Below are 16,501 nucleotides of genomic sequence, written 5' to 3'. Positions count from 1 at the left end.
TCTCATCAAAGTCACAGTTGTACTCATTAAAAGCCTCTACTCCACTAAATTTGGGGAAAGAAAAGTTTAGGGAACAGGTATCGGCCCCCCACCGTGGTCAGGTTCAACCCTAAGCTTTTTTACACATGTGTCATCTTGTTTAATCATTAACAACCTTATGGAATAGGTATTTTAATATCCAAGTTTTGTAGACAAGAAAAGGTTCAGAAGCTTGACTAAAGTCCAGGCAGCTGGTTAGTTGCAGAGCTGTGATTCAATTCAAGCTCAGGTTCTATCTGGCTTTAAAAGCCCAGGATCTCTCCACTATAGTACACTGCCTCCATTGTGTAATAGCAGAGAAGCATTTAAAAGGCTTCACATTCTTTGTGAAGAAGATGAATGAAAGAAATAAGAAAAAAACCAAAAACCTCAAAATCAGCTATTATCCAATCTTCAAATACTTCCTAAATTCACTACTTACTGTGCTTTGGGGAACTCTTTTAAGCAACTCTTCATACCAACAGACTCTCCCTGCCTCCTCTCCAATCCAAAAGATACCTGGTATAAGAATATTTGGCAACAGAATTGAAGACTAATTCAAAAAAGCTTGGTTGTCAGCCAGCTTTTTTAACAGAAGCTTAATGTCATTAATCTATTCAAAAGCTGTGATCATTCTAGTCACTGAAAAATCTCGGCTATATAGTTTTCTTAGTTCTGAGCAAGACTTTATTTGGGCTGAAAATGAGAAGTCAAGCCAATTCTTAATACTATATGACAATGTTCAATTTGTAAATTATAAATTCAAAGAAAGGTATTCTACCTAGTTTATTGGTGTATTTACATCTAAGTATGCAAAATAAATGTTCCAGGCTGGTGATTTGTCAGCCTGGTTTTTGGTCCCAAGGCATTCATTCAGCTTTGAAACCCACATGAATAACACTAGGCAGGGAGTCAAACCTAATTACTTGATTGGGGGGGCAGGGTGTGCAAAAGAAAGAAAGGAGCGTGGATATAAGCAAATCCAGATTTTCTGGCTTTAACACATCTCTTCTTTTAAAATTTTTTCTTCTTTTTCAAATTTTTAAAAAAAAATTGACTCAATTTATAGAACAGAATCAAGAATTATGGTAACAAGATTCTTTTCCTTGGATCTATTCCTGTTGTGAACAAAATCAATGTCTAAGTCATGTGGCTGTTCAGATATATGAAAACTGAAAGAAATCTTTTTTTTTCAATAAAAACGTATGCATAATATTTTAATGAAGCATTCCTAAAGGAAAGAGGAGGTACAGGCTATAAAAAATGTTCCCCCTAAGTCTAAGGACCTACAGAGAGGGGGATAAATAGGAGTACAGACTTCCTGCCTGAAGGTGATCACTGTGAATGGTGTGAGGAAATGCACACTAGAAGGAAGAGCTTGAGGGAAGGGGGAATTTGACCCTGTAGATAAGTTATGACTCAGATTATTGTGTTTTTCAAAAAAGACAATCAAAACCTTTAGAATTAGTGATGTAAATATAAGATTAGAATAAGCAAATATAAAAAAAATCGTGAGACCCATTATAAGAGCTTCCTTTTGTTCAATGAGAGTCAGAGAAAGACTATAAAAACTAGGTCCTACTGGGAGACTAATTTGTTTGATCTGCCCTTCTTATCTAAGAGCCAAAATAATGGTTTTGTAAAAGGCTCTAATAAGTCTCAAATTTGGGCAGGAACAGATACATACATACAAATATACCCACCACAAGTATATATTGACAGTGGTACAGTATGCAAACACCTGATAAGTCTTCCAGTTAATTTCATGTACTAGGGGAGAAAACCTAACATAACCAGAAACATTTCAAGTATTTTTAGTCATGCTTTAAATTCAAGGACAGGGCGCCTGGGTGGCTCTGTCAGTTAAGCATCTGCCTTCGGCCCACATCATGATCCTGGGGTCCTGGGATGGAGCACTGCATGGGGCTCCCTGCTCAGCAGGGAGTCTGCTTTTTCCTCTCCCTCTGCCTGCCACTACCCCTACTTGTGCTCTGTCAAATAAATAAATAAATAAATAAATAAATAAATAAATAAATAAAATCTTTTTTAAAAAAAAACCTCAAGGACAAATTTTAAGATATTAATGTAGCTTAGTTCTTTCTCATGTGAGACCGCAAAGGAATGCTATCTCTTTGGTAGCAAATTACAAAGACACATGTGGCATATCTTTGCCCAGGGAACCAGTTTGAGTCTTAGGGTCTGAGGCTCAGATGGGTCAATATGTAATCCTGCTGGCAACTGGCCATACTTCCTGAAACTCAGGACCCCAACAATGAAAATAGGTGCCTATCATCAGGCTTTACTGTAGTACCAAGCACCATGACAAGCTGGTACAACATGGTCTACCGCTCCAGGTGTACATAACAAAATCATCAAAAACTAACATAAAGAACACTTTGTGGGCCACATTCCCAGGGTTGACCAAAGGCCAGTCACAGTTCCCTTGGAGACTGGAAAGGAGTAAGCAACTAGATCAACTGTGCTATCTTTCTTCACAACCCATCTCCTAGCTCTCTTTTCTTTTTTAAAGTAGGTTCCACACCCAGCATGGAGCCCAACATGGGGCTTGAACTCATGACATGTGAGATCAAGATCTGAGCTGAGATCGAGTTGGACCCTTAACCAACTGAGCCACCTGGGTGCCTCCTACCCCCCATCTCTTGATCAAGGTCTTTTTTAACAGCAAAGAGTCATAGTTATTTGGACTTCTGCAGCTAGTACAGCATTTATATACATAAGGGGCAGTCAGAGCAACATAATACCTAATACTTGCAGAAGCCAATGAAGGGTGCACATAGGCTTCTTTCAATCTGTAAGACCATTTCAAACATCTTTATATTGATATATCAGTGTAATTATGTTTACTCCCTTATTCTAGGACTACTTGAACTTTGTGATAAACATGTATAGAGCCATTTAATATGGTAATGGAACTAAATCTAATTCTTCCTTGGGCCAATCACTCTCCATTGGTATCATATGCTTTGGAGGTTTTAGTTCAGTTTCAGTTTTGACTATCACATGATTTACTTATATAAGGAGGTTGAATTTTGCCAACAATACTAGTATTATACCATATCACAATATGATTATGATACAGTTTGGTTACAAAATAAATCAAGGAAGTATCACAAAAGTGTTTATGAAAACTTCCTAGAAGGATTTTTTTGCCCACATACTAGATATTATTACAGACAAGTGTTATTTCCAGTGAGGATGACTCTTGTCTTTTCTGGATTCCATGTTAGTTGAGGGCAAAACCAATCATTTGGTTCAATTTACACTATTAAACAGTCATAGATTCCCATTGACTGTGGTATAGGAAGGCCATCTCCCCTCCATGAGGAATATATGGGTATCATTCAATATTGTTCCTACTAGCTTGTCTTATTTTGGTCCGTCTCTTTGCCCAAGATAAGTTAGAGATCAGCAATGTAAATTACAATTTCACTCAAAAACTTTCCACAAGTTTGGGGATCTTCATGTGTCTCAAAGATGTTCTCCCTGAGCTTCCACAGTGAAAAATGGAAGGCCATTATCCCATGGGTACTTGGGCCTCCGTTTGTAGTAAAATAGTTAACAGACCCTGTTGTGTCAAATATATGCTCTTTGGGCAGCCCTGGTAGCTCAGCGGTTTAGCGCCTCCCGTCAGCCCGGGGTGTGATCCTAGAGACCCAGGATCAAGTCCCATGTTGGGCTCCCTGCATGGAGCCTGCTTCTCCCTCTGCCTGTGTCTCTGCCTCTCTCTCTCTCTCTCTCTCTCTCTCTCTCTCTGTGTGTGTGTGTGTGTGCCTCTCATGAATAAATAAATAAAATCTTAAAAAAACACAAATATATGCTCTTTCCCAATGCTGAGTGCTAACACTCTCTAGCATTATGCATTGGGTCTGTGTGCCCATATTATCAAGGCTTTATCATCTTTCCAAATGGATTCCCATTTTCCCCCCTCCTGCCAGATGATTCCTTCCAATGTGTCTATTTCAAAGAGTAAATTCTTTCCTTCTGAAAGTCACTCCTCCTTAAAAGTTAATTCAGCTTCTTCCATTATACCTAGGTCAGCTTCCATTTCACCTAGAGCCCTCTTTTATTTCACTAGCTAATGTTCAATCCAACACATGCCTTGTTGCCACTGAATATTAACTGCTTAAGTACAGTTAGGATATATGGCCTATACCCCCAAATTCTGGGTGTCTCATGCCAGAGTCAAGTGTATAGTGGTCACTGCCAAATTCACTAGTTTGAGCACACCATAACGTTTTCCATAATTTTCCTTGTCTCAGGTTAGGGTTGTTCCCAGTATGGACACAAATCCACCATGAAATGCCTAATATGTCATTTTCATTCACAACCCTTTGACATTTTTCATTTGTTTAAAAGCTTTCCATGCACAGGAATAGGGATGATATGTGTTCTCACACATCATTCTATGACATACAGGCCTGTGGCCACTATGTGATGCCCACTATATTTGGGCATCGTGGTCATCAAAATTCATGGCTACACATTTGTCAGTTTGCCTGACATTCTACCCTATGCATTATAGTAGTTCAGAGGGAAGACATGTCTGAATATTCTAATGAATTCCTAATATTCTAATGAAGGTAAGTTTCCATAACTCAGTTTCATTACTATTTCTACCTGTAAAATGAGAATAATGCAGTTAAGTATTTAGTGATAGTTATATATAACCATCAAGCTCTACCTTTTAATAATAAATAGGAAGTCAGGAAAATTGAGTAACATGTAAATGACATCGTAATACCCTCAAATATTAATAAGGAAAAGGGATTACCAGTCATATATTTAATACTTTAGTCACTGAAGGATACACAGATATAGCCCAGTAAGTAGTGAAAGAAGCCCTTTCTAGGGATCCCTGGGTGGCGCAGCGGTTTGGCGCCTGCCTTTGGCCCAGGGCGCGATCCTGGAGACTCGGGATCGAATCCCACGTCAGGCTCCCGGTGCATGGAGCCTGCTTCTCCCTCTGCCTGTGTCTCTGCCTCTCTCTCTCTCTCACTGTGTGCCTATCATAAATAAATAAAATAAAATAAAAATTAAAAAAAAGAAGCCCTTTCCAAAGCCTTCTCTAAAAGGTGAGAAGTTTTCATGCTAATTTTCCTTTTTTAAAGATTTTATCTATTTATTTATTTGGGAGAGAAAGAGAGCAAGCACATGAGCAGAGGGGAGGGATGGGGGAAAGAGAACGAGAATCTTATGCAGACTCTGTGCTGAGCATGGAGGCCAACTCAGGGCTCGATCCCATGACTCTGTAATCATGACCTGAGCAGAAATCAAGAGTTGGATGCTTAACTGAGAGCTACCCAGGCACCCTGTGATGCTATTCTTGACCATTTTTACACAAGTTAATGTTCATAAAATATATTACAAACTATGAAAATTACTTGAATGATGAGACCAGAATTATATATTCAATGGAGTTTATGTGACACCAGCCAGTTCTTTATAAACTGTATTACTTTCTGATGGGGTTTAATGCCATGTTAACAGATTTCTTATAGTACCTGGAATACAGAAATACATACTGACCACGAACATATACAAACCAAACACTCTGGTTATTGTATCCATAACCTTTAAGTCATACTGGATACCAATTTTTCCCCAACATCAGAGATAAAAACAGTGCAATATATAAATGTCAAATATTAACATACTGTGAAACTACTGAATGGCTTGGCATAAGAATTTTAAACATCCTTTTGACTACAGTTAGTAACAGGCTGAACCTGCCACCAGTGGGATAAGTGGCTTCTCTGAGAGGAACAGAAGTCAATTAACTTTAAACATTGAGATAATCATCACTCATTACAATATACTTGTGTCTAATCTTCTTGAAGGTTTTATAATAAGATTTCAATTTCTAGTCTCTTCCTAAATTCAATTAACTTCAATAGAGAAATCTTCACTGCTCCCCCACACCCAAATAAATTGGGTTCATCTTTGCTTGTTGGAAAAAAGAGTACATAAGTGGCCAGAATTTCATTGCCTTGGGAGGAACTTCTCAGTACATATAAGAATGTATTCCTGCCCTTACTATATGATAAGCTAGCATTAAATCCCTATTGAGCATTCTGGAGAAATAGCACGCCACTCTGCTGTTATGTTGAGATTATTTGAGAAGGAGAGGAGCTAAGAAATGATGGTGGCTTGGCCCAGGATGGAAGCAATAGAAGTGGTGAGAAGTAACCGGATTCTGGATATTTAATAAAGGTAGAACCAACAGGATTTGCTGATGGAGGTAATGTTGGGAAGTGAGAGGTAAAAGAGGAACAAAGAATAACTCCAAGATTTCTGGCCTGGTGTCAAGAGAAGTAATTATGCAAAGGGAAACAATAATAGCATGTTTGTGTGCTCACAATAGCAGAAGACAAGGCAGAGGACATAGGACACAGACACAGATGCACATAGATGGGTAGCTGTGGCAGAAGCATGGAGAAGTACATTTTGATCACTTCAATTTCCTCAGTGGAATACAATCCAAACCATGAGCAGAGAGTGAAGTTGGAGAAGGTGTTGGAGGTTTAAGGAGAAAGGAACATGCATGATTAGTTACCTGCAAAAGCAGCGGGGGAGGGGGGAACTAAGAAAACAGAGTACAATTGTTGGCAGTATTGAGAGCTCACCCTGAGTCTGTGGTCATAAATTTAAAGGAAGATCAGTCTGTACTGATGTCAGTGTTTTCCTGCTACTTCAAAGTGCAGGCACTGAGTAGGGAGGAAGCAGGATATAACCAGGGTTGGATTGTAACAGCAAGTATAACAGAGAGAGAAGGGCCAAAGGAACTGAAGATGTATGTAACATATATGGTAATGACCATGGGAGTGGCCATGGAAGTGAAGGTGGGGAAGGAGAAAAGTGAGGCTATCAGGGGGATGAGGGGCAGTTTAAAAGTGGTAGGATCAATGGCCACAACCACAGGTAATTCCCTGGTTCAATGATGCTTCTCTATTTCTACTCTATTAATTCTATATTTTGTAACTATTTATACATCAGTTGTTAAAATATGATAGAAATGATGAATATGTGACTGGAGTCTAGCACTCTATCATTCATAATCAGATCTTTAAACTTGCCATCCCATGATATTCAGTCTAGTCTCTCTACCCAGCCCTGATCCGACGTGCAAATACACACATACACAGATGCACACATACGTGTAAAATAGCAGTGGTTACTTTTTGGTGGTGACTACAGATTTTTTGTTATATGGGGTTTGAGTGAAGGTTTTTTTCCCTTGTACTTCCTGATTTCTAAATTTTCTATATTAGCATGAAATGTTTTGGTAACTAAACAAAAATTAAAAGAACATATGTATTTACACCCAGATATAATTAAATGCTGGCTATGCTCCCTAATGAGGTATCAGAAGACTTAAGCAAGATTAAGGCCATAGACAAATTACAGAAAATAAAACTTTTTAGAGGATGGAAGCTGATATGTTTTTAAAACTACCAGTTTTCATAAAACATATGCATGGATCACTGTCTAACAAGTGAAATATATTACAACACATGACTCTGAAACTACAATTAAAGGAGTATTTTTGGGGGCTCTTGGTTGGCTCAGTCCAATGGAGCATGTGACTTTTGATCTTGGGGTTGTGAGTTTGAGCCTCAGGTTAGGTGTAGAGATTACTTAAAAATAAAATCTTTAGGAGCCTGTGTGGCTCTATTGGTTAAGAATCTGCCTTTGGTTCAGGTCATGATCTCAGGGTCCTGGGACTGAGCGCTATCTTAAAAAATTTTTTTTTAAATAAAACCTTTTAAAAAAGTATTTTTAGGGATCCCTGGGTGGCGCAGCGGTTTGGCGCTTGCCTTTGGCCCAGGGCGCGATCCTGGAAACCCGGGATCAAATCCCACGTCAGGCTCCCGGTGCATGGAGCCTGCTTCTCTCTCTGCCTCTCTCTCTCTCTCTCTCTCTCCCTCCCTGTGTGACTATCATAAATAAATAAAAATTAAAAAAAAAGACAAAAAGTATTTTTAGATTGGAATAAAGGACCATTACAAACCTGTTTCCTGCTTTGAGCTCTTGCATTCCGTAATCTTCGAGCAGAATAAAATATAAAATAGCCCACAGTTGCTGCCGTAATAATGAAAAAGGACACAGAAACGAAGAAAATTGAATAGTGATTCACCCAAGGGCCATGCTTTTTCCCTACTTCGATGACCATTGTTACTTGTATGCCTCTTTGAATAGACTGCAGAATTTTTGTGCCTTTCAGATTGCCAATCATGATTGCAACAATGTCTCCTGCACCTGTTAAAGAAAATAAATTCAGTTTTAGTTTTGGTAAAGCATTCTGTGTATAAAAATCCAAATGCTAAAGTGATTTTAAAGTATTCCCAGTGATACAATGGAAGAATATTCATGTATTCAATTAACGTTTATTGGGGACCTACTATGCATATATGTTACAGAGGATATAAACATGCTGAGACTTTGGTTACTGATCTTAAGAACATAGTTTAGTAAGGAAGCTAAGACATATAAAAAATACCTCCTCCCCTCTCTTCAGGTTAACCACCTATGATTCAACAGTATTGAGTTTGGGGCCAAATTTGTCTCTTACATGAAGGCTTTCTTAAAGATAGTCCCCAGATGGTAGAGGTTAGGGCTTACATCCTAGGGAATCTGAGATTTGGGAAGGACTGAAATACATAACTACATATTTTCCTAATTTATAAGGTGATAGACTACTTCATGAGCTCACTACTAAAATGTACAAGAATTTACATATCAGTAATCTAAGATAAATAATGTTTATAAGCCCAAATACACTATATATATATCCATGTACCATTTTTTCCATATCCTCTAAAACAATGTAAAATTTATTCAAGGTACTCTAAGGTCTTGCATGGCATGGACCTTATCAGGTTAGCAATGAATAAAACATGTAAAATTAATACTAATATGGGCAGCCCAGGTGGCTCAGCAGTTTAGTGCCGCCTTCAGGGCGTGATCCTGGAGTTCTGGGATTGAGTCCCATGTCAGGCTCCCTGCATAGAGCCTGCTTCTCCCTCTGCCTGGGTCTCTGTCTCTCTCTGTGTCTCTTGTGAATAAATAAATCTTTTAAAAAAGTAGTAATGTGTGGTTCCATTCAATACCAACTAAGGTCAAGCCTGAAATTAGACTAAGTTTATTACTTAGTCTAATAGTCTAAATCTTAGTCTAGAAGTTTAATCTTTTTAATTCCTCTCTGTCTACCCCAAACTATATAAATCCTGTGAAAAAAAGTAAAGGACAAACATTGTCTTTCCCATTGTTGTGAGAATGTCAGATTACTCATGCCATTCCAACTCTTATCAAGGTGTATATTCCTTCTAGTTTATATGATCTGAGACCAATAATCTTAAGCAAAAGAATAGAGTTCTTTGAATGTTAAGAGATTACCAGCCAGAGAAACCTCCTACTGATACTAGGTTAAGGTACTAATAATCTTGGTTAATGATCAAACTCTGATCTGAAATAAACACAACCCTACACCCACCCACACATGAGCGAACAAGACTCTAAAAGGCTTAATCTCTTTAACTAGACTTAACTACGTAATTTTCCCAATTTATAACGTAATAGACTTTAGAATTTAAACACAAAAGTACATTATTAAAATAGTATTCACAGTTTCAATGGTCAAATTAAGAGTACAAACCTTAAATGACAAGGTACATAGCAGAATTACTACCCGAGTAATCCCTGAAAAGTTTATGGTCCCCAGTGGCCAAAGTCTTCAAAAGATCAAGATGATATTGCTTGAAGTTACTAATTCAAAAAATATATTCATGGAGTATTGTTACAGATCCATAAAGTTCTAAAGAGACTAGCTTTTAAATATATGATAGCCATTTAGCTAAAACCTTTTACAACTTTACTAATTTGCCAATACTTAGTTTGGTAGGCACTAACGACTTACTCTCTTCTCATTTACATGAAGAAAATCTCTAAAGCAATGGGAAGTGGAAGAGTCTGAAATGCTTTTTGTTGTATCTTTTTCCTCTATCAGTATTTGACCCAAATATACCTTATGGATCTAGAGAATCGGCCATTTTGCAAGAGGGCAGCTCATTTTTCTATTTATTTGGGAGCTTTTACATTTCTAGCTTTGGCACTAAAAGCACAGTTATTATTTCAATTTTCTTTTGTCAGTATTTGTCTTTTCCTTACAAGCCATCTGTTGGGAAAATTTGGGGTTATATATATATATACATATTTTTTAAAGATTTATTTATTTATTTATTCAGAGAGAGCGAGAGAGAGGCAGAAACACAGGCAGAGGGAGAAGCAGGCTCCATGCAGGAAGCCTGACGTGGGACTCTATCCCCGATCTCCAGGATCACACCTTGGGCTGCAGGCGGCGCTAAACCGCTGAGTCACCAGGGCTGCCCAAAATTTGGGGTTATAGAGATTTATTATATAAACTCAGCATTCATTTCTGATATTGTAACCTGTATAATCTTTGAAAGTAGAGATAATTCTAAAAATCAAGTTTTAGAACATAATTTTAAAGATTTCTTTTTATTTTTTATTCTATTTTTAAAAAATATTTAATTTATTTATTCATGAGAGACACAGAGAGAGAGGCAGAGAAAGAAGCAGGCTCCATGCAGGGAGCCCGATAGGGGACTTGATCCCGGGACTCCAGGATCACACCCTGAGCCAAAGGCAGACCTTTGAGCCACCCAGGCGTTCCCTAAAGATTTCTTTTTAAATCATATATGTGTCCTAAACTTTTTGACTAATAGAAATAAGTTTTCATTCTTTTAGAAGATATGATGTGGGTGGCAGGGGTGGATGCTCAGGAAAATATGGACCATTGTGGTCAGATGGAGATTAAAAAACAAGGGCAGTCAAGAAATGTACTTTGTCTACACATAGGGAACAATGCTATGCTTCTCTTGCCTGAAATTCATATTCATACATGCTATATGTAGTCTAAATATCTACTGAATTAGTTTTCTAATCATATACAAGACCTATTTCTAAACATTCTTATACATATCCCCACATCTTTGCAATGATTTAAAAACTGCTCCCTCCTTCCTCCTTCCATTTCCCAATCATAGCCTCTGGTCATCTGGTGTGAATACCCAGAATCCTGTCTGAATACTCACTGCTAACCTAATCAGCCATGTAGATGTGATTTTCTTGGTGTCTCCCATTATCAGATTCTTCCTTCTATTCCTGCTGCCTGTTTAATATAGGTTATCATAATTTCCTTGCCTGAACTACTTCAGTAATCTCCTAACTTGTCACTCTACATCCCTGTCCTTTAAAGTTTCATCAGAGTTTACCTTCCTGGTTGACTTTTGCCATCACTTGGTTGCATCATGCCTCTTTCTGGCTCTAAAGTCTTCAGTGACTCGTTGGCCTAGCATTTAAAGCTTTTTATGATCTGGTCCCAACTGACCAATTTGATATATCTCCACTACAACTCCATCTCATGAACAGGATCAATGGCCACAACCACAGGTAATTCCCTGGTTCAATGATGCTTCCAGGCACGTGGGATTGGCTATTCTCATTCACTTTTTACAATTCTTTTGTTTATTCTGTTCCCTCAGATTAAAATCTCTTACATCTGTTGACATTCCCCTCCTCCTTCTCTGCCTGTGCATTACTCAAATCCCCCAATGCTCCCTGCCTCTTATGTTATTTTCCCAAGTTTTAAGTGAGAATGTAAATGTTCCCTCTTCGTTCCCTCCTCACTTGATTTTTAAATTTTATCTAGTACTTCATTTTGCTTTGAATTTCAATTGGTGTGTTATAGTCCCTTTCTAAAATAAGAACATTTTAAGGACAAAGACTGTCTGTTAATCAACTACAGTAGTGCTTTCCTTTAACTGGTATTATCAGAGAGTTAGGTATCCTCTAATAAATAAAATCCCCAGTAACTCAAAGTTCTACACAAATAATTTTAACAATTTTGGATGGACATTTTAAAAAGTAATCTATACTGTCTTATTTCCCTAACTAGGATACACTAACTATAATCTATTATTGACAGTGGATCATCTTTGTGAGCCATTATTTTATATGGTACTGGTAAGGTTATTTGTCCCCAAACTATTATGATTTTTCACCAAAGTCATAGATTTTTGGAGCTAGAATGGACTTTATAGATCATCCAGTCTGACTCATTTTTGAGTTCTCACTTTGGGTCACTTTTGGGGGGTGGAGGGGGGTTCTCCCTTGTTGCCTCTAGCATTGTCTCTCCCCTCTTTCTAAATTTATACTTTCAATCTGCTTTCAACTCTGAAAAGTCCATGAAGCTTTGGTCTAAAGAAAAAGTAAAACTGGCTTCCAAAGAAAGCTTGAGGGCTTCAGTTGCAAGTACTGTCTGATATTTATATTGGTTGCTCAGTGACATTTTTATTTGCTTCCTCAACCCAGGCCATGCTCTGGATAATTGAGGTTGCCAGATAAGATTTATCTATAAACTAGCCCCTGTACTAAATGCTTTACATGCATTAACATATTTAATCCTCATATCAAACCTATAAGGTAGGCATTGCTATTATCTCATTAAAGATAAGCCTGACTAGCTTGCCTAGGATAACACAAGCTAATAAGGACAGAACTGGTATCTGAACCCAGGCAGTTTGGCTCCAGTGTCTCTGCTCTTTGCCACCATTCTACATCAACTCTCTATCTTTAGTGAAACCTAAATCTATTATTTTACTGTAAATGTGAAAATTAATTACTGAAAACATGAATGTAATTAATACATTCAGGATGGGGGGGTGGTTGTGGTAAATACTTAACAAGGAGGAAGCCTTGATTTGTAGTGTGTGCCAATTGCCACGGTGTAAATAATTCTCCTATGGCCATATGAATGCACAGTTCGGAAAATATGGGTATAATTATCTTCTTTTAAAAAAGATTCATTTATTTTATTTGAGAGGGAGAAAGACAGGGAGGAGGAGGGGCAGAGGGAGAAGAGAAGCATACCCCTTGTTGAGCGCAGAGCCTGAGAGGGGCTCAGATCTCATGACTCTGAGATCATGATCTGAGCTGAAAACCAAGAGTTGGATGCTAAAACCAACCGAGCTACCCCAGGCACCTCTGGGTACAATTTATCTTGATAGCATTCACTCAATTCAATAAGGAATCCTTGAACTTGCTACTTAAAAATCATTAACACCACCATATAGCTCAAGTTTTTTGCATTTTTACTCTGTTACCTAAAATATTTTGGGAAAAGGGATAGATTAGGAATAGGTAACAATTAAGCAGAAGACCTACACACTCTCTAATTTCACATGTTGAACAGTAAATAATGGTTTCTGCCTGTGACTATTTTGGGAACAAAGGTAACAAAATAGACTGTAGCAACTCTTACTACTCTTAGAGAATATCACTCAATTAAAATGTTAATATATGGGGATCCCTGGGTGGCTCGGCGGTTTGGCGCCTGCCTTGGCTTTGGCCCAGGGCGCGATCCTGGAGTCCCGGGATCCAGTCCCACGTCGGGCTCCTGGCATGGAGCCTGCTTCTCTCTCCTCCTGTGTCTCTGCCTCTCTCTCTCTCTCTCTCTCTCTCTCTCTCTCTCTCTCTCTCTCAAAAGTGTGTTGATCCTTGGCACTACTGGTGAAAGACACTTTCCAGTTATTATTCAAAATACAAAAAATTGGGCAGCTCAGGTGGCTCAGTGGTTTAGCGCCACTTTGGCCCAGGGTGTGACCCTGGAGACCAGGGATCAAGTCCCACATCCGGCTCCCTGCGATGAGCCTGCTTCTCCCTCTGCCTGTGTCTCTGCCTTTCTCTCTGTGTCTCTCATGAATAAATAAAATCTTAAAAAAAATATGTATATATGTATATATATATATATTCTGATCTCAGAATCATGATATATATATATTATATATATATATATATATATATATATATATATATATATATATATATATATTCTGCTGGTGGCCAACCCCTTTAATTTCCTTCAAAAAGCTAATGATAATGGTTTTTGCCTAATCTTATTTATTTGTGAACACAGACAAATTCATTGAACAAATATTTACTGTGTATAAACTATGTAGTAAGCTCTGTGTTCTGGACCTTCCTCCTTCCACAATTAAATATTAATGTGTCAAAATGTAAAATAAATTCTAAAGTATTTTACAGAAGCAGGCTCCATGCAGGGAGCCCGATAGGGGACTTGATCCCGGGACTCCAGGATCACACCCTGAGCCAAAGGCAGACCTTTGAGCCACCCAGGCGTTCCCTAAAGATTTCTTTTTAAATCATATATGTGTCCTAAACTTTTTGACTAATAGAAATAAGTTTTCATTCTTTTAGAAGATATGATGTGGGTGGCAGGGGTGGATGCTCAGGAAAATATGGACCATTGTGGTCAGATGGAGATTAAAAACAAGGGCAGTCAAGAAATGTACTTTGTCTACACATAGGGAACAATGCTATGCTTCTCTTGCCTGAAATTCATATTCATACATGCTATATGTAGTCTAAATATCTACTGAATTAGTTTTCTAATCATATACAAGACCTATTTCTAAACATTCTTATACATATCCCCACATCTTTGCAATGATTTAAAAACTGCTCCCTCCTTCCTCCTTCCATTTCCCAATCATAGCCTCTGGTCATCTGGTGTGAATACCCAGAATCCTGTCTGAATACTCACTGCTAACCTAATCAGCCATGTAGATGTGATTTTCTTGGTGTCTCCCATTATCAGATTCTTCCTTCTATTCCTGCTGCCTGTTTAATATAGGTTATCATAATTTCCTTGCCTGAACTACTTCAGTAATCTCCTAACTTGTCACTCTACATCCCTGTCCTTTAAAGTTTCATCAGAGTTTACCTTCCTGGTTGACTTTTGCCATCACTTGGTTGCATCATGCCTCTTTCTGGCTCTAAAGTCTTCAGTGACTCGTTGGCCTAGCATTTAAAGCTTTTTATGATCTGGTCCCAACTGACCAATTTGATATATCTCCACTACAACTCCATCTCATGAACAGGATCAATGGCCACAACCACAGGTAATTCCCTGGTTCAATGATGCTTCCAGGCACGTGGGATTGGCTATTCTCATTCACTTTTTACAATTCTTTTGTTTATTCTGTTCCCTCAGATTAAAATCTCTTACATCTGTTGACATTCCCCTCCTCCTTCTCTGCCTGTGCATTACTCAAATCCCCCAATGCTCCCTGCCTCTTATGTTATTTTCCCAAGTTTTAAGTGAGAATGTAAATGTTCCCTCTTCGTTCCCTCCTCACTTGATTTTTAAATTTTATCTAGTACTTCATTTTGCTTTGAATTTCAATTGGTGTGTTATAGTCCCTTTCTAAAATAAGAACATTTTAAGGACAAAGACTGTCTGTTAATCAACTACAGTAGTGCTTTCCTTTAACTGGTATTATCAGAGAGTTAGGTATCCTCTAATAAATAAAATCCCCAGTAACTCAAAGTTCTACACAAATAATTTTAACAATTTTGGATGGACATTTTAAAAAGTAATCTATACTGTCTTATTTCCCTAACTAGGATACACTAACTATAATCTATTATTGACAGTGGATCATCTTTGTGAGCCATTATTTTATATGGTACTGGTAAGGTTATTTGTCCCCAAACTATTATGATTTTTCACCAAAGTCATAGATTTTTGGAGCTAGAATGGACTTTATAGATCATCCAGTCTGACTCATTTTTGAGTTCTCACTTTGGGTCACTTTTGGGGGGTGGAGGGGGGTTCTCCCTTGTTGCCTCTAGCATTGTCTCTCCCCTCTTTCTAAATTTATACTTTCAATCTGCTTTCAACTCTGAAAAGTCCATGAAGCTTTGGTCTAAAGAAAAAGTAAAACTGGCTTCCAAAGAAAGCTTGAGGGCTTCAGTTGCAAGTACTGTCTGATATTTATATTGGTTGCTCAGTGACATTTTTATTTGCTTCCTCAACCCAGGCCATGCTCTGGATAATTGAGGTTGCCAGATAAGATTTATCTATAAACTAGCCCCTGTACTAAATGCTTTACATGCATTAACATATTTAATCCTCATATCAAACCTATAAGGTAGGCATTGCTATTATCTCATTAAAGATAAGCCTGACTAGCTTGCCTAGGATAACACAAGCTAATAAGGACAGAACTGGTATCTGAACCCAGGCAGTTTGGCTCCAGTGTCTCTGCTCTTTGCCACCATTCTACATCAACTCTCTATCTTTAGTGAAACCTAAATCTATTATTTTACTGTAAATGTGAAAATTAATTACTGAAAACATGAATGTAATTAATACATTCAGGATGGGGGGGTGGTTGTGGTAAATACTTAACAAGGAGGAAGCCTTGATTTGTAGTGTGTGCCAATTGCCACGGTGTAAATAATTCTCCTATGGCCATATGAATGCACAGTTCGGAAAATATGGGTATAATTATCTTCTTTTAAAAAAGATTCATTTATTTTATTTGAGAGGGAGAAAGACAGGGAGGAGGAGGGGCAGAGG

At 38.0% G+C, this 16,501-nt stretch overlaps 1 protein-coding gene across 2 annotated transcripts in view; it reads right to left on the bottom strand.

Annotated features, from left to right (window-relative positions):
* The window catches only part of RNF128 (ring finger protein 128), a 111,065-nt gene that overhangs the window by 27,235 nt on the left and 67,329 nt on the right, over window positions 1–16,501 (bottom strand). For both annotated transcript variants that reach the window (XM_041741659.1, XM_041741658.1), the window contains exon 2: window positions 8,048–8,295. In XM_041741659.1, coding sequence (XP_041597593.1) covers window positions 8,048–8,295 — 248 coding nt within the window. The remainder of the gene's footprint in view (window positions 1–8,047; window positions 8,296–16,501) is intronic.

Source organism: Vulpes lagopus, chromosome X, assembly GCF_018345385.1.
Source record: "Vulpes lagopus strain Blue_001 chromosome X, ASM1834538v1, whole genome shotgun sequence".
Classification (NCBI taxonomy): domain Eukaryota; kingdom Metazoa; phylum Chordata; class Mammalia; order Carnivora; family Canidae; genus Vulpes; species Vulpes lagopus.
This window is presented reverse-complemented; position numbering and strand designations above follow the sequence as displayed.